At 45.6% G+C, this 19,930-nt stretch overlaps 1 protein-coding gene across 1 annotated transcript in view; it reads right to left on the minus strand.

The window, feature by feature from the left end:
• The window catches only part of LAMA1 (laminin subunit alpha 1), a 176,306-nt gene that overhangs the window by 86,516 nt on the left and 69,860 nt on the right, over window positions 1–19,930 (minus strand). The window contains exons 12-15 of the mRNA XM_044293408.1: window positions 18,894–19,067; window positions 17,569–17,670; window positions 1,114–1,325; window positions 102–213 (exon numbers count right to left, since the gene is read on the minus strand). Of these exons, the coding sequence (XP_044149343.1) occupies window positions 102–213; window positions 1,114–1,325; window positions 17,569–17,670; window positions 18,894–19,067 (600 nt within the window). The remainder of the gene's footprint in view (window positions 1–101; window positions 214–1,113; window positions 1,326–17,568; window positions 17,671–18,893; window positions 19,068–19,930) is intronic.

A 19,930-nucleotide genomic window follows, 5' to 3' on the forward strand; every position in this document is an offset into this window, starting at 1 on the left:
TTATCAGCTCTTTTTAAGTTTTGAGCCTCTGGATATAAACAAGAATGTCCTGCATAATAAATGTGAATATTTCCATCCGCTGTCTCTATTGTTTCCATTACCTCACATGATGTGCCAGCATAACCAGGCGGGCATTCACAATTTTCCACTTGTACAGCTGGCAAGAGGTCTATTACATTTGGAGTAGCTGTGTCCAATGTTACTGAGCTGATTCTACAAACAAAAGAGAACATGAGAAACCTGGGAGCTGCATTAGGGGGTCTAATGGCCGATATTATGAAGTCAATAATTTTAGAGTTCAAAGAAAGTCTGTCACCTCTAAAATTGGTTTAAAAGCAAGCCTACTGCCATGTAAAGTAGGTGCCCTGAAACAGAGCCATACCTTTCTAATTAGAATCTATTCCACCAGTCCTGAGAAATTTATTTTTAGTTTTATGCCAAATAGATTTTTGTTGCACTGGAGGCAGATCGGCTCCATTCGGTGCACCATGGTACCGATAATGCCATCCAGTACTTCTATCTCTTGTTCAAGTTATAGTCCCTGAGATCTCAGAGCTAGTAACCATGATGTAAGGGAAGCCAAGTGCACCAATGGGAGCAGCTCCACCCACGGAGCACCAAAAAACATATCTGCATAAGAGTAAAAAGAAGAATCTCTCAGGATTAGAGGACTGGGTTTTCACAAGGCAGGTAAGGTTATAGTTTGGGGCACCTACCCTACATGGTAGCATGCTTACATCGAAACTGATTTTGGAGGAGACAGACTCGCTCTAAAAGTGATGAATTCAGAGAGGTGTGCACAAATAAGACTTTTTTTATACTTCATTGCATGTACTGTATGGAAGCCTTTTAATAATATTTGCAGTGTAGAACTATGGGGGTCATTTATCAAACTGGTGTAAAGTAGAACTGGCTTATTGCCCATAGCAACCAATCAGATTCCAACATGAAAGGTGGAATCTGATTGGTCGCTATGGGCAACTAAACCAGTTCTACTTTACACCAGTTTTTATAAATTACCCCTTATATTTTTATCTTTTAGACACCATGTAAAGTTTTCATGTAAAAATACAAACACACAGAGCGACACATAAGATGTCTGATAGTTATTACCTGCTGACCGCATTCTTCGCAGTGTTGTAGCTAGCCCTTATCCACAGCTTATTTACATTAGCAAGGACAGTCATAAGTCTGTCCCTGTCCACAGGCCTCTTAGTATAGAAATCTCCAAAATTCTCTGGAACCAGTTTGAGCTCAGTTGTGTACTCCTCATACGGCTGCAGCAGTAAGCCATCAGGCTTTGTACCTATGGTAAATCCACTTCCCTATACAAATAAAATACATATATCATTATATTGTTGATGTTGATCAGCTAAACGTTGTGTAGGTGACAAATGATCAATGTGCTTTTCTTTTAAGCTGCATTTTTGGTGTCCCCAGGCAAAGGACAAAAACAATGGGGCAGAATAACGAATCCGATCTAATAGACAGGGTAAATTTAGACTATACAGTCAGATGTTCCAGATTTATCAAAGAGACTCATAGATTTGGTAAATGGCTAGACACCACCTATTGGTAGGCTTGCTTTGCACCAAAATTGTGCAACAAACTTTGGTGCACCTTGTAGCTTTTAAAGCCATGCCCCTTCTTACTAAGCCATATCCCTTGTAGGGTAGGACTCAAAAGGGGGAATTTATCATTTGAGGTGGTTTTCGTGTCAGTTTTAAGTCTGTCTTTGCTTTGTGAGGTCTCTCCAAATTTTAGAAATGGCCCACAGTAATAATATATTTGGCGCAAGTGCAATGTGATGTACACCTATGTCTGTAAAAGTACGCCAAGGGGTTGCCTGGCATGGAGATGTGACTTTTTTAAAACATTGCACATCATAAATCAAGGCCCAGTCACCATAAAATGCAATGCAATCTTAAAGCACCATGCTGTAAGGCATATTGATATATATATATATATATATATATATATATATATATATTGTAGAAAGGTACAAGGGGTCATCATTGATGGTAGGTATGTATCACAGAGGTTCCTGGCCTCGGTGAAGTAAGAGACTGTATTTTCATGTGTCAGCAGCAGCTAATGCTGATTGACACTTTGCTATTTAGTATGGCTGTAAATAGCTGATCCAGGACGACTCTTACTGGGAGTAGTCAAAGTGCTGGGTGGGTGAATACTCCCCAAGGCCGGGTCTTGGCAGGCTTATAAAAAACAGCCAGCACTGTCAGGTGGTGTGGATTACCTCCCTCTGACAGTGGAGCTCTGGAGATCTCTGTGCTGAGGTCTGAAGACATTGTGTCAGGCGAGCAGGGCCGCCTTAAAGCCTGCAAGTGAACTTTTGAGGCTGAGCATTCAGCTGGGTGTGAACTGACACCAGGATACCAGGTGAACTTTATTTAGCTTTTCTGTGTGTGAATAAACACCAAGCCTGAGAAGTGACTGTTGTGAATAAACACTGAAAAGTGATTTACAACCTGGTCCTTTGCCTCCATACTGCGTCCTCTAACCTGCCTACCAGAGCGAATCCCCACTATATATATATATTAGGGATGAGCGAACTCGAACTGTATAGTTCGGGTTCGTACCGAATTTTGGGGTGTCCGTGACACGGACCCGAACCCGGACATTTTCGTAAAAGTCCGGGTTCGGGTTCGGTGTTCGTCGCTTTCTTCGCGCTTTTGTGACGCTTTCTTGGCGCTTTTTGAAAGGCTGCAAAGCAGCCAATCAACAAGCGTCATACTACTTGCCCCAAGAGGCCATCACAGCCATGCCTACTATTGGCATGGCTGTGATTGGCCAGAGCACCATGTGACCCAGCCTCTATTTAAGCTGGAGTCACATAGCGCCGCCCGTCACTCTGCTCTGATTAGCGTAGGGAGAGGTTGCGGCTGCGACAGTAGGGCGAGATTAGGCAGATTAACTCCTCCAAAGGACTTGATTAACTGATCGATCTGCAGCTGTGGATCATTGAGCTGCTGATCCTCAATTGCTCACTGTTTTTAGGCTGCACAGACCGTTTGTCAGTCTCATTTTTCTGGGGTGATCGGCGGCCATTTTGTGTCTTGTGGTGCGCCAGCACAAGCTGCGACCAAGTGCATTTAACCCTCAATGGTGTGGTTGTTTTTTGGCTAAAGCCTACATCAGGGTGAAGCTGTCACACCAAGTGCATTTATCCAGCAATAGTCTGTTCATTTTTTGGCCATATACAAAATCAGGGGCAAGCTGCGCCTGTCACCAAGTGCATTTAACCCTCAATGGTGTGGTTGTTTTTTGGCTAAAGCCTACATCAGGGTGAAGCTGTGACACCAAGTGCATTTAACCAGCAATAGTCTGTTCATTTTTTGGCCATATACAAAATCAGGGGCAAGCTGCGCCTGTCACCAAGTGCATTTAACCCTCAATGGTGTGGTTGTTTTTTGGCTAAAGCCTACATCAGGGTGAAGCTGTCACACCAAGTGCATTTAACCAGCAATAGTCTGTTCATTTTTTGGCCATATACAAAATCAGGGGCAAGCTGCGCCTGTCACCAAGTGCATTTAACCCTCAATGGTGTGGTTGTTTTTTGGCTAAAGCCTACATCAGGGTGAAGCTGTCACACCAAGTGCATTTAACCAGCAATAGTCTGTTTATTTTTTGGCCATATCCCAGTCTAATTCTGTCACTAAATCCATACCGGTCACCCAGCGCCTAAATACTAGGCCTCAAATTTATATCCAGCTAAATCTGTCCCTAGTGCTGTAGCTGGGCGAGTTATTTAGTGTCCGTTCAAGCACATTTCTTGTTCTGGGTTGAAATACAATTCCCAATTTAGCAATTTCATAATTTAGTGGTTCCTGCTATATCAGAGCTATTTGAAATCTATCCCAAAAAGGGTATATAATATTGAAGGTGCACATTGGGTCATTCAGAATAACTTCACACACACCCGCTACTGTGTATTTCCAAGTCTAATTCTGTCACTAAACCCATACCTGTCACCCAGCGCCTAAATACTAGGCCTCAAATTTAAATCCCTCTAAATCTCTCGTTACCCACCGCTGTACTGTTGTTGCTGGGCAAGATATTTAGTGTCCGTCAAAGCACATTTTTTGTTCTGGGTTGAAGTACAATTCCCAATTTAGCAATTTCATAATTTAGTGGTTTCTGCTATATCAGAGCTATTTGAAATCTATCCCTAAAAGGGTATATAATATTGAAGGTGCACATAGGGTCATTCAGAATAACTTCACACACACGCTTCTGTGCATTTCCAAGTCTAATTCTGTCACTAAATCCATACCGGTGACCCAGCGCCTAAATACTAGGCCTCAAATTTAAATCCCTCTAAATCTCTCGTTACCCACCGCTGTACTGTTGTTGCTGGGCAAGATATTTAGTGTCCGTCAAAGCACATTTTTTGTTCTGGGTTGAAGTACAATTCCCAATTTAGCAATTTCATAATTTAGTGGTTTCTGCTATATCAGAGCTATTTGAAATCTATCCCTAAAAGGGTATATAATATTGAAGGTGCACATAGGGTCATTCAGAATAACTTCACACACACGCTTCTGTGCATTTCCAAGTCTAATTCTGTCACTAAATCCATACCGGTGACCCAGCGCCTAAATACTAGGCCTCAAATTTAAATCCCTCTAAATCTCTCGTTACCCACCGCTGTACTGTTGTTGCTGGGCAAGATATTTAGTGTCCGTCAAAGCACATTTTTTGTTCTGGGTTGAAGTACAATTCCCAATTTAGCAATTTCATAATTTAGTGGTTTCTGCTATATCAGAGCTATTTGAAATCTATCCCTAAAAGGGTATATAATATTGAAGGTGCACATAGGGTCATTCAGAATAACTTCACACACACGCTTCTGTGCATTTCCAAGTCTAATTCTGTCACTAAATCCATACCGGTGACCCAGCGCCTAAATACTAGGCCTCAAATTTAAATCCCTCTAAATCTCTCGTTACCCACCGCTGTACTGTTGTTGCTGGGCAAGATATTTAGTGTCCGTCAAAGCACATTTTTTGTTCTGGGTTGAAGTACAATTCCCAATTTAGCAATTTCATAATTTAGTGGTTTCTGCTATATCAGAGCTATTTGAAATCTATCCCTAAAAGGGTATATAATATTGAAGGTGCACATAGGGTCATTCAGAATAACTTCACACACACGCTTCTGTGCATTTCCAAGTCTAATTCTGTCACTAAATCCATACCGGTGACCCAGCGCCTAAATACTAGGCCTCAAATTTAAATCCCTCTAAATCTCTCGTTACCCACCGCTGTACTGTTGTTGCTGGGCAAGATATTTAGTGTCCGTCAAAGCACATTTTTTGTTCTGGGTTGAAGTACAATTCCCAATTTAGCAATTTCATAATTTAGTGGTTTCTGCTATATCAGAGCTATTTGAAATCTATCCCTAAAAGGGTATATAATATTGAAGGTGCACATAGGGTCATTCAGAATAACTTCACACACACGCTTCTGTGCATTTCCAAGTCTAATTCTGTCACTAAATCCATACCGGTGACCCAGCGCCTAAATACTAGGCCTCAAATTTAAATCCCTCTAAATCTCTCGTTACCCACCGCTGTACTGTTGTTGCTGGGCAAGATATTTAGTGTCCGTCAAAGCACATTTTTTGTTCTGGGTTGAAGTACAATTCCCAATTTAGCAATTTCATAATTTAGTGGTTTCTGCTATATCAGAGCTATTTGAAATCTATCCCTAAAAGGGTATATAATATTGAAGGTGCACATAGGGTCATTCAGAATAACTTCACACACACGCTTCTGTGCATTTCCAAGTCTAATTCTGTCACTAAATCCATACCGGTGACCCAGCGCCTAAATACTAGGCCTCAAATTTAAATCCCTCTAAATCTCTCGTTACCCACCGCTGTACTGTTGTTGCTGGGCAAGATATTTAGTGTCCGTCAAAGCACATTTTTTGTTCTGGGTTGAAGTACAATTCCCAATTTAGCAATTTCATAATTTAGTGGTTTCTGCTATATCAGAGCTATTTGAAATCTATCCCTAAAAGGGTATATAATATTGAAGGTGCACATAGGGTCATTCAGAATAACTTCACACACACGCTTCTGTGCATTTCCAAGTCTAATTCTGTCACTAAATCCATACCGGTGACCCAGCGCCTAAATACTAGGCCTCAAATTTAAATCCCTCTAAATCTCTCGTTACCCACCGCTGTACTGTTGTTGCTGGGCAAGATATTTAGTGTCCGTCAAAGCACATTTTTTGTTCTGGGTTGAAGTACAATTCCCAATTTAGCAATTTCATAATTTAGTGGTTTCTGCTATATCAGAGCTATTTGAAATCTATCCCTAAAAGGGTATATAATATTGAAGGTGCACATTGGGTCATTCAGAATAACTTCACACACACCCGCTACTGTGTATTTCCAAGTCTAATTCTGTCACTAAACCCATACCTGTCACCCAGCGCCTAAATACTAGGCCTCAAATTTAAATCCCTCTAAATCTCTCGTTACCCACCGCTGTACTGTTGTTGCTGGGCAAGATATTTAGTGTCCGTCAAAGCACATTTTTTGTTCTGGGTTGAAGTACAATTCCCAATTTAGCAATTTCATAATTTAGTGGTTTCTGCTATATCAGAGCTATTTGAAATCTATCCCTAAAAGGGTATATAATATTGAAGGTGCACATTGGGTCATTCAGAATAACTTCACACACACCCGCTACTGTGTATTTCCAAGTCTAATTCTGTCACTAAACCCATACCTGTCACCCAGCGCCTAAATACTAGGCCTCAAATTTAAATCCCTCTAAATCTCTCGTTACCCACCGCTGTACTGTTGTTGCTGGGCAAGATATTTAGTGTCCGTCAAAGCACATTTTTTGTTCTGGGTTGAAGTACAATTCCCAATTTAGCAATTTCATAATTTAGTGGTTTCTGCTATATCAGAGCTATTTGAAATCTATCCCTAAAAGGGTATATAATATTGAAGGTGCACATAGGGTCATTCAGAATAACTTCACACACACGCTTCTGTGCATTTCCAAGTCTAATTCTGTCACTAAATCCATACCGGTCACCCAGCGCCTAAATACTAGGCCTCAAATTTATATCCCGCTGAATTTGAATACAATACATTGGGCCAAATAATATATTTGTTGTTGTGGTGAACCATAACAATGAGAAAAACATCTAGTAAGGGACGCGGACGTGGACATGGTCGTGGTGGTGTTAGTGGACCCTCTGGTGCTGGGAGAGGACGTGGCCGTTCTGCCACATCCACACGTCCTAGTGTACCAACTACCTCAGGTCCCAGTAGCCGCCAGAATTTACAGCGATATATGGTGGGGCCCAATGCCGTTCTAAGGATGGTAAGGCCTGAGCAGGTACAGGCATTAGTCAATTGGGTGGCCGACAGTGGATCCAGCACGTTCACATTATCTCCCACCCAGTCTTCTGCAGAAAGCGCACAGATGGCGCCTGAAAACCAACCCCATCAGTCTGTCACATCACCCCCATGCATACCAGGGAAACTGTCTCAGCCTCAAGTTATGCAGCAGTCTCTTATGCTGTTTGAAGACTCCGCTGGCAGGGTTTCCCAAGGGCATCCACCTAGCCCTTCCCCAGCGGTGAAAGACATAGAATGCACTGACGCACAACCACTTATGTTTCCTGATGATGAGGACATGGGAATACCACCTCAGCATGTCTCTGATGATGACGAAACACAGGTGCCAACTGCTGCGTCTTTCTGCAGTGTGCAGACTGAACAGGAGGTCAGGGATCAAGACTGGGTGGAAGACGATGCAGGGGACGATGAGGTCCTAGACCCCACATGGAATGAAGGTCGTGCCACTGACTTTCACAGTTCGGAGGAAGAGGCAGTGGTGAGACCGAGCCAACAGCGTAGCAAAAGAGGGAGCAGTGGGCAAAAGCAGAACACCCGCCGCCAAGAGACTCCGCCTGCTACTGACCGCCGCCATCTGGGACCGAGCACCCCAAAGGCAGCTTCAAGGAGTTCCCTGGCATGGCACTTCTTCAAACAATGTGCTGACGACAAGACCCGAGTGGTTTGCACGCTGTGCCATCAGAGCCTGAAGCGAGGCATTAACGTTCTGAACCTGAGCACAACCTGCATGACCAGGCACCTGCATGCAAAGCATGAACTGCAGTGGAGTAAACACCTTAAAACCAAGGAAGTCACTCAGGCTCCCCCTGCTACCTCTTCTGCTGCTGCCGCCTCGGCCTATTCTGCTGCTGCCGCCTCGGCCTCTTCCTCCGCCTCTGGAGGAACGTTGGCACCTGCCGCCCAGCAAACAGGGGATGTACCACCAACACCACCACCACCACCTCCGTCACCAAGCGTCTCAACCATGTCACACGCCAGCGTTCAGCTCTCCATCTCACAAACATTTGATAGAAAGCGTAAATTCCCACCTAGCCACCCTCGATCCCTGGCCCTGAATGCCAGCATTTCTAAACTACTGGCCTATGAAATGCTGTCATTTAGGCTGGTGGACACAGACAGCTTCAAACAGCTCATGTCGCTTGCTGTCCCACAGTATGTTGTTCCCAGCCGGCACTACTTCTCCAAGAGAGCCGTGCCTTCCCTGCACAACCAAGTATCCGATAAAATCAAGTGTGCACTGCGCAACGCCATCTGTGGCAAGGTCCACCTAACCACAGATACGTGGACCAGTAAGCACGGCCAGGGACGCTATATCTCCCTAACTGCACACTGGGTAAATGTAGTGGCAGCTGGGCCCCAGGCGGAGAGCTGTTTGGCGCACGTCCTTCCGCCGCCAAGGATCGCAGGGCAACATTCTTTGCCTCCTGTTGCCACCTCCTCCTTCTCGGCTTCCTCCTCCTCTTCTTCCACCTGCTCATCCAGTCAGCCACACACCTTCACCACCAACTTCAGCACAGCCCGGGGTAAACGTCAGCAGGCCATTCTGAAACTCATATGTTTGGGGGACAGGCCCCACACCGCACAGGAGTTGTGGCGGGGTATAGAACAACAGACCGACGAGTGGTTGCTGCCGGTGAGCCTCAAGCCCGGCCTGGTGGTGTGTGATAATGGGCGAAATCTCGTTGCAGCTCTGGGACTAGCCAATTTGACGCACATCCCTTGCTTGGCGCATGTGCTGAATTTGGTGGTGCAGAAGTTCATTCACAACTACCCCGACATGTCAGAGCTGCTGCATAAAGTGCGGGCCGTCTGTTCGCGCTTCCGGCGTTCACATCCTGCCGCTGCTCGCCTGTCTGCGCTACAGCGTAACTTCGGCCTTCCCGCTCACCGCCTCATATGCGACGTGCCCACCAGGTGGAACTCCACCTTGCACATGCTGGACAGACTGTGCGAGCAGCAGCAGGCCATAGTGGAGTTTCAGCTGCAGCACGCACGGGTCAGTCGCACTACAGAACAGCACCACTTCACCACCAATGACTGGGCCTCCATGCGAGACCTGTGTGCCCTGTTGCGCTGTTTCGAGTACTCCACCAACATGGCCAGTGGCGATGACACCGTTATCAGCGTTACAATACCACTTCTATGTCTCCTTGAGAAAACACTTAGGGCGATGATGGAACAGGAGGTGGCCCAGGAGGAGGAGGAGGAGGATGAGGAAGAGGGGTCATTTTTAGCACTTTCAGGCCAGTCTCTTCGAAGTGACTCAGAGGGAGGTTTTTTGCAACAGCAGAGGCCAGGTACAAATGTGGCCAGCCAGGGCCCACTACTGGAGGACGAGGAGGACGAGGATGAGGAGGAGGTGGAGGAGGATGAGGATGAAGCATGGTCACAGCGGGGTGGCACCCAACGCAGCTCGGGTCCATCACTGGTGCGTGGCTGGGGGGAAAGGCAGGACGATGACGATACGCCTCCCACAGAGGACAGCTTGTCCTTACCCCTGGGCAGCCTGGCACACATGAGCGACTACATGCTGCAGTGCCTGCGCAACGACAGCAGAGTTGCCCACATTTTAACCTGTGCGGACTACTGGGTTGCCACCCTGCTGGATCCACGCTACAAAGACAATGTGCCCACCTTACTTCCTGCACTGGAGCGTGATAGGAAGATGCGCGAGTACAAGCGCACGTTGGTAGACGCGCTACTGAGAGCATTCCCAAATGTCACAGGGGAACAAGTGGAAGCCCAAGGCCAAGGCAGAGGAGGAGCAAGAGGTCGCCAAGGCAGCTGTGTCACGGCCAGCTCCTCTGAGGGCAGGGTTAGCATGGCAGAGATGTGGAAAACTTTTGTCAACACGCCACAGCTAACTGCACCACCACCTGATACGCAACGTGTTAGCAGGAGGCAACATTTCACTAACATGGTGGAACAGTACGTGTGCACACCCCTCCACGTACTGACTGATGGTTCGGCCCCATTCAACTTCTGGGTCTCTAAATTGTCCACGTGGCCAGAGCTAGCCTTTTATGCCTTGGAGGTGCTGGCCTGCCCGGCAGCCAGCGTTTTGTCTGAACGTGTATTCAGCACGGCAGGGGGCGTCATTACAGACAAACGCAGCCGCCTGTCTACAGCCAATGTGGACAAGCTGACGTTCATAAAAATGAACCAGGCATGGATCCCACAGGACCTGTCCGTCCCTTGTCCAGATTAGACATTAACTACCTCCCCATAACCATATATTATTGGACTCCAGGGCACTTCCTCATTCAATCCTATTTTTATTTTCATTTTACCATTATATTGCGATGCTACCCAAAGTTGAATGAACCTCTCCTCTGCCTGTGTGCTAGGCCTAAATATATGCCAATGGACTGTTGCAGTGGTGGCTGACATGAAGCCTGATTCTCTGCTATGACATGCAGACTAATTCTCTGCTGACATGAAGCCAGATTGTCTGTTACGGGACCTCTCTCCTCTGCCTGGGTGCTGGGCCTAAATTTATGACAATGGACTGTTGCAGTGGTGGCTGACGTGAAGCCTGATTCTCTGCTATGACATGCAGACTGATTCTCTGCTGACATGAAGCCAGATCCTCTGTTACGGGACCTCTCTCCTCTGCCTGGGTGCTGGGCCTGAATATATGCCAATGGACTGTTGCAGTGGTGGGTGACGTGAAGCCTCATTCTCTGCTATGACATGCAGACTAATTCTCTGCTGACATGAAGCCAGATTGTCTGTTACGGGACCTTTCTCCTCTGCCTGGGTTCTGGGCCTAAATTTATGAAAATTGACTCTTACAGTGGTGGGTGACGTGAAGCCTGATTCTCTGCTATGATATGAAGACTGATTCTCTGCTGACATGAAGCCAGATTGTCTGTTACGGGACCTTTCTCCTCTGCCTGGGTTCTGGGCCTAAATTTATGAAAATTGACTCTTACAGTGGTGGGTGACGTGAAGCCTGATTCTCTGCTATGATATGAAGACTGATTCTCTGCTGACATGAAGCCAGATTGTCTGTTACGGGACCTTTCTCCTCTGCCTGGGTTCTGGGCCTAAATTTATGAAAATTGACTCTTACAGTGGTGGGTGACGTGAAGCCTGATTCTCTGCTATGATATGAAGACTGATTCTCTGCTGACATGAAGCCAGATTGTCTGTTACGGGACCTTTCTCCTCTGCCTGGGTTCTGGGCCTAAATTTATGAAAATTGACTCTTACAGTGGTGGGTGACGTGAAGCCTGATTCTCTGCTATGATATGAAGACTGATTCTCTGCTGACATGAAGCCAGATTGTCTGTTACGGGACCTTTCTCCTCTGCCTGGGTTCTGGGCCTAAATTTATGAAAATTGACTCTTACAGTGGTGGGTGACGTGAAGCCTGATTCTCTGCTATGATATGAAGACTGATTCTCTGCTGACATGAAGCCAGATTGTCTGTTACGGGACCTTTCTCCTCTGCCTGGGTTCTGGGCCTAAATTTATGAAAATTGACTCTTACAGTGGTGGGTGACGTGAAGCCTGATTCTCTGCTATGATATGAAGACTGATTCTCTGCTGACATGAAGCCAGATTGTCTGTTACGGGACCTTTCTCCTCTGCCTGGGTTCTGGGCCTAAATTTATGAAAATTGACTCTTACAGTGGTGGGTGACGTGAAGCCTGATTCTCTGCTATGATATGAAGACTGATTCTCTGCTGACATGAAGCCAGATTGTCTGTTACGGGACCTTTCTCCTCTGCCTGGGTTCTGGGCCTAAATTTATGAAAATTGACTCTTACAGTGGTGGGTGACGTGAAGCCTGATTCTCTGCTATGATATGAAGACTGATTCTCTGCTGACATGAAGACAGATTCTCTGTTACGGGACCTCTCTCCTCTGCCTGTGTGTGTGCTGGGCCTAAATATATGCCAATGGACTGTTGCAGTGGTGGCTGACGTGAAGCCTCATTCTCTGCTATGACATGCAGACTAATTCTCTGCTGACATGAAGACAGATTCTCTGTTACGGGACCTCTCTCCTCTGCCTGTGTGTGTGCTGGGCCTAAATATATGCCAATGGACTGTTGCAGTGGTGGCTGACGTGAAGCCTCATTCTCTGCTATGACATGCAGACTAATTCTCTGCTGACATGAAGCCAGATTGTCTGTTACGGGACCTCTCTCCTCTGCCTGTGTGTGTGCTGGGCCTAAATATATGCCAATGGACTGTTGCAGTGGTGGCTGACGTGAAGCCTCATTCTCTGCTATGACATGCAGACTAATTCTCTGCTGACATGAAGACAGATTCTCTGTTACGGGACCTCCCTCCTCTGCCTGGGTGCTGGGCCTAAATATATGCCAATGGACTGTTGCAGTGGTGGCTGACGTGAAGCCTCATTCTCTGCTATGACATGCAGACTAATTCTCTGCTGACATGAAGACAGATTCTCTGTTACGGGACCTCTCTCCTCTGCCTGGGTGCCGGGGCCTAAATATCTGAGAATGGACTGTTCCAGTGGTGGGTGACGGGAAGCCAGATTCTCTGCTATGGAACCTCTCTCCAATTGATTTTGGTTAATTTTTATTTATTTAATTTTTATTTTAATTCATTTCCCTATCCACATTTGTTTGCAGGGGATTTACCTACATGTTGCTGCCTTTTGCAGCCCTCTAGCTCTTTCCTGGGCTGTTTTACAGCCTTTTTAGTGCCGAAAAGTTCGGGTCCCCATTGACTTCAATGGGGTTCGGGTTCGGGACGAAGTTCGGATCGGGTTCGGATCCCGAACCCGAACATTTCCGGGATGTTCGGCCGAACTTCTCGAACCCGAACATCCAGGTGTTCGCTCAACTCTAATATATATATGTTCTTTATTAAAAAAATTTTTGGGGGGGGGGGGGAGATTAAGTAAAACCTGTAATTTACACATTTATATGTTTGCTTTTTCCATCTCCTGTGAATACCTGTCGGTACAGGTAGGGAGGTGCTATCAGTGACTGACAGCTATCTCTTATGCACACTTCTACACACAATGCTATCAATCACTGATCAAACACTGGAGGTGGAAAAAGCTAATATATAAATGTACAGGTTTTACAGAATTTTTCCCATATATATATTGTTTCAGATTTCACTGCATTTTGTGGTGATAGGTCCTCTTTAAAGGGAACCTGTCATCAACTTTATGCTCACTGAGGGCAGCATAAGCTAGTGATAGAAATGCTGCTGAGAACCAGTATCATAATCATTGCATCCCGATACTGGAAAAGAGTCATGGCAGCCTGAGGAAAGTCATGGTTATTCCCTGCCACCAGCTGATAATATATACAGCGTTCTCCTTAGTTTTCCCCTTAGGCGAGGACTGCCAATAACAATCACAATCAGCGGGAGACCAGGAACTCATGACTAAAGCCCCATTCACACGTCAGTGTTCCACGGACGTGTGCTGTACGTGTTCTCCACGGACAGCATACGTCCCCATTCATTTTAATGTGTTTATTCCGACATCAGTGTTTTAGTACGGTCCGTGGGTCAGTGTTTTTAGCACGGATGCATGCTCTATTTTGTCCGTCACGTCCATTATAGTCTATAGGTCTGTGAAAACCACGGATGCAAAACAGATTCCATCCATGTTGCATCCGTATTTAACAGAAGAGATGCTTTGAAAAAAAATTTTCAGCTGTTCAGTGTCAGTGAAACACGGATGCAACACGGACAGTAAAAAACGGACACACAGACCCAACACGGATTCTTAATGGACAGCTTCACGGATGCATCACTGACCACCTGCTCACGGATTTGAGCACGCACACAGACGCGTGAATGAGGCTTAACCATGACTCTTCTGAGGCAGCCAAGACTCTTTTCCAGGCTCAGGTTGTGATGATTATGATGTTGGGTCTCGGCAAGCACTCACGATTATGCCTTATTCACACAGTCAGTGTTCGGTCAGTTATTTCCATCAGTAATTTTGAGCCAAAACCAGGTGTTGGTCTAAACACAGAACAGGAGCAGATCTTTCCCTTATACATTATGTCTGTGGAGGCTCCAATCCTGGTTTTGGCTCACACTCACTAATGGAAATCACTGACCAAAACACAGATGTGTAAATAAGGCATAAGCACGAGTGACACACAGCTGAAATCAGTGTTTCTTTCAGTACCTTGTGCTGCCCTCAGTGAGGTTACCATAACGTTGATGACAGGTTCCCTTTAAGAGTTCTCTAATCTTAAATCCTGACCTACTTTGCGCTCCAGTTCTAAAAGTGGAGAGGCCAAAAATGTGACCAAATGTCCCAAAAATATGCACCAAATGTCTTTTGTGACATTTTCACATCAAAAAATATTTGATAAATGACCCTCAAAAAGTGTGTAAAATACATAGTATGGTGCAAGGCATGTGCAACAGATTTTTACCTTAAATGTAGCCAGAATTCTGGTGCACATAAACTAGTAACAGAGCTTCACCTTAATAGAACGGAATTTAAAGGGAACCCGTCACCGGGATTTTGTGTATAGAGCTGAGGACATGGGTTGCTAGATGGCCGCTAGCACATCCGCAATACCCAGTCCCCATAGCTCTGTGTGCTTTTATTGTGGAAAAAAAAGAATTTGATACATATGCAAATTAACCTGAGATGAGTCCTGTATGTGAGATGAGTCAGGGACAGGACTCATCTCAGGTTAAGGCCTCATGCACACGACCGTTGTGTGCATCCGTGGCCGTTGTGCCGTTTTCCGTTTTTTTTCACGGACCCATTGACTTTCAATGGGTCCGTGGAAAAATCGGAAAATGCACCGTTTGGCAGCCGCATCCGTGAGCCGTGTTTCCTGGCCGTGAAAAAAATATGACCTGTCCTATTTTTTTCACGGCCAACGGTTCACGGGCCCATTCAAGTCAATGGGTCTGTGAAAGAACACGGATGCACACAAGATTGGCATCCGTGTCCGTGATCCGTGGCCGTAGGTTTTAGTTTCATACAGACGGATCCGAAGATCCGTCTGCATAAAAGCTTTTTCAGAGCTGAGTTTTCACTTCGTGAAAACTCAGATCCGACAGTATATTCTAACACAGAGGCGTTCCCATGGTGATGGGACGCTTCTAGTTAGAATACACTACAAACTGTGTACAAGACTGCCCCCTGCTGCCTGGCAGCACCCGATCTCTTACAGGGGGATATGATAGTACAATTAACCCCATCAGGTGCGGCACCTGAAGGGGTTAATTGTACTATCATATCCCCCTGTAAGAGATCAGGGCTGCCAGGCAGCAGGGGGCAGACCCCCCCCACCCCTCCCCAGTTTGAATATCATTGTGCGGCCCCCCCCTCCCCTGTTGTTAACTCGTTGGTGGCCAGTGTGCGCACCCCCCTCCCTCCCTCCCTCTATTGTTTTAATACATTGGGGCCAGTGTGCGCGCCCCCCCCCCAACCCCCCCCTCCCTCCCTCTATTGTTTTAATACATTGGGGCCAGTGTGCGCCCCAACCCCCCCCTCCCTCCCTCTATTGTTTTAATACATTGGGGCCAGTGTGCGCACCAAACCCCCCCCCCCCCCCCCCCCCCGCGATCATCGGTGGCAGCGGAGTAGAAGATTTTCATACTTACCTGGCTGCTGGCTGCTGCGATGTCTGCGTCCGGCCGGGAGCTCCTCCTACTGGTAAGTGACAGCAATGCACCGCACAGACCTGTCACTTACCAGTAGGAGGAGCTCCCGGCCGGACACAGAGATCGCAGCAGCCAGCAGCCAGGTAAGTATGAATCTTCTACTCCGCTGCCACCGATGATCGGGGGGGGGGGGGGGGGGGGTTGGCGCACACTGGCCCCAATGCTATTATTACAATAGAGGGAGGGAGGGGGGGGGTTGGGGGGGCGCGCACACTGGCCCCAATGCTATTATTACAATAGAGGGAGGGAGGGGGGGGGGGGGTTGGGGGGGCGCGCACACTGGCCCCAATGCTATTATTACAATAGAGGGAGGGGGGTGCGCACACTGGCCACCAACGAGTTAACAACAGGGGAGGGGGGGCCCACTGGCCACCAATGAGTTAAAAACAGGGGGGGGGGGGGTCTGCCCCCTGCTGCCTGGCAGCACCTGCCAGGCAGCAGGGGACAGTCATGTACACAGTTTTTTTGTATATTCTAACCTGAAGCGTCTCCATCACCATGGGAACGCCTCTGTGTTAGAATATACTGTCGGAAATGAGTTTCACGATGTAGCTCATATCCGACAGTATATTCTAACATAGAGGCGTTCCCATGGTGATGGGGACGCTACAAGTTAAAATATACCATCGGATTGGAGAAAACTCCAATCCGATGGTATAACAGAACTCCAGACTTTACATTGAAAGTCAATGGGGACGGATCCGTTTGAAATGGCACCATATTGTGTCAACGTCAAACGATCCGTCCCCATTGACTTGCATTGTAATTCAGGACGGATCCGTTTGGCTCTGCACGGCCAGGCGGACACCAAAACGACTTTTTTTTCATGTCCGTGGATCCTCCAAAAATCAAGGAAGACCCACGGACGGAAAAACGGTCACGGATCACGGACCAACGGAACCCCGTTTTGCGGACCGTGAAAAAAAACGTCCGTGTGCATGAGGCCTAATTTGCATATGTATCAAATCGTCTTTTTTCCACAATAAAAGCACACAGAGCTATGGGGACTGGGTATTGCGGATGTGCTAGCGGCCATCTAGCAACCCATGTCCTCAGCTCTTTACCCAAAATACCGGTGACGGGTTCCCTTTAAAATTCTGGCTTCTCAAGTGGAAAATGCCCTACTCCAGTCTGCAATGTAATGAATGTTATTTCTCTGCTTTGTGCATGAGATAATCTGTATAAACATATGAGGGAGATTTATCAAAACTAGTCTAATGGAAACCTGGCTTAGTTGCCCATAGCAACCAATCAGATTCCACTTTTCATTTTCCAGCAGCACTGAAAAATGAAAAAAGGAATCTGGTTGCTATGGGCAACTAAGCCAGGTTTCCTCTACACTAGCTTTGATAAATCTCCTCCATGGTCTGCCTTGATGACATATTTCTGGGAGAAAGCTGACATCATCTCTAAAAAACCAAAAGTGCCCGCGCTGCAGGTAATAACCAATGAAGTTCCACCTTTCATTTTCCCAGAGTAGATTAGAAAATGAATGAGGTGATCAGACTGACAGCAGCTGTATAAATTACCTGAATGACAGCATCCACATTAGAAATCATCTCGCCATCTGAGCTCTCAAGAGGAACATCATAAGATACCGTGTACCTCAGGAATCCGCCGTAAGATGTCAGCTGAAATCATAAAATAATACACAATGGAAATACAGAATAAAATGCATTTCTATAAAAAAAGAACTTTTATCAAGCATCTTCTTCTGTATAATCTGTATTTTATTTGTTTTTATATTATTATATTTTATTTGTAATCTTAAAACCAGATAGTTACCATAAGCATATTCCTTTTTTAATCTTTTTTTATTTTTCTATTGTACATTGGGGGAATTTTGCCTGATAGCAGAGGTTCAGAGATTTGATTTATGGCAGCCACATAGACGCAGGAGACTAGTGTCTGGAGAGGACTTGTTGACTTCTATGGCACAGTCACTGCGCAGGGAGGGAAAGGAAGTAAGCTGTGACCGTCACCTTTTGTCAGTGGTGTGTTCCTATAACAGAGGTGTTACCTTTCATTGTAACCCTGCCTGTGATGATAATGAAAGGGCTGATGAGAAGTGATCTTTACAGAATAAAGTGTGTCAGTCTATTGTCAAGCTCAGGGGTCAGTGTGAAAACTGCAAGATTTCACAAATTTTTTAAATACAATAGTTATTATAATATATAATATTATATATTATATTATAATAAACATCACCAAAATGTTTTAAAAATATGTTTAACATAAAAAAAAATTGCTTGAAACAATAGGTCATTTTCTGGCAATACATTCACTTATGTTCATGGGTCACGTCTAGTTTGCCAATTTGTGAAAATAACCAGAGGGTCGAATATCCCCAGGTCATATGGCATGTGTAAAATAAGCTAAAGGTGGCACAGTGAGACTGGACAAGCTTGATACAGTAGGTAAACGGCAGCTGATCACTGACTAGATGATGGTCATAGATCTGGAAAGAATGAAGAGCTTTCCTTATACTCATAGGCATGTGCAGCCTATTGCATTAGGGCGTGCACCCTAAAGCACAAACACACACGCCTCGCGCGTGTATGTATATATTATATACACATATATATATATACACAAATACACTCTACATGCATACATACAGACCCGCACTATCTTGTACAGTCTGCTGTGTGGGCGCGCATAGTGTGAGGTCACAGCCTCACACTGTGCGCAGCCTTCACAGTAGCGCGCCAAGGACCAGGAAGTAAGAGGGGAGTATAAAGCTTTCAGCGCTTCCCGGCCCTGACAGAATCTCGATTCTTGATTAGGGTGTGCCCAGCCACACCCGGCACACCCTGTGCGCACACCTATGGTTATACTTTAACGAGAAACCTACTTTATTTCCAAGGTAAGAAGGTGGCGCTTCCCAGTAATATATGGATTGTAAAGTCCTCTGGGCTTCTGTATGGTTGATGCTTATTTGATGAGGACCATCAAACTGGTCTTGCTGAGGCAAAATCCTTTCTGATCCATGTAGGTCACTAACATGCCAGTCCCTTGTATCAGTCATCTGCAATAGGAAAACAATAACCAGAAGAATGTATGCTGGAAAGCTATGCCAGATACGGTAACTCCAGTTGTCTATTCCTCTGCCAGAACAGATAATCAGAGTTAGGTGCTGGAGATGTGAACCTTCCCAAATGTATTAGCAGATAATGTAGTAATCGTAATTATAATACAAAAATAATTATTTATTGGAAACCATAAAACACCTACATTTTTACAGTAGATGATAAAATGATCATGTAACACGATAGATTAGATAAAATTGCATTTAAAAGTTATGAGAAAGGCATAAGAAGACAATATGGCGTAAATCTGTACAGATCATCATATATTGTTCACTATAAACGTCTTACTGCATTGGCCGATGAAAGCTGATCAATGATATACAAGCCGATCGGTGGTCATTTAAAAGACCTTTCACGTGGCCTGATGCAAGGTGAATTACAATCATTTGTTCCCCTTTACTTTGCACATGGCTGCCAGTAAATTCCCTGTTTGTTCATTTTTTGGGTGACGGGTGGCAATTGTCAGGAACAAGCATTTGTACAAATATCCGTTCTCCATATTTGTTCCGTTTCCCAGCTCATGTAAAAGGCCCCTAAGTTTCAACCACCCAAGCAAACAACTTAAATGCATTATATGCTTACTGACTGTGTATAGGAATTTAAAAATGACACTGAACTTTCAAAAAAACTTAACATATCAAAGGTTTTCACCGCTGGGATTCTGGGTGCTGGGACCCCCACTGATAGCTAGAACGAGAAGAAAGAAGCGTTCACGTGGCGTGCTCTCCCTCCTCACTGCCGGAGGTGGAATTAGGATGGTTTATGGACAGGTTTTATCCTGCAGAGGAAAGACAATGTGCTA

The sequence above is a fragment of the Bufo gargarizans genome, chromosome 5 (assembly GCF_014858855.1).
Source record: "Bufo gargarizans isolate SCDJY-AF-19 chromosome 5, ASM1485885v1, whole genome shotgun sequence".
Taxonomy (NCBI): Eukaryota; Metazoa; Chordata; class Amphibia; order Anura; family Bufonidae; genus Bufo; species Bufo gargarizans.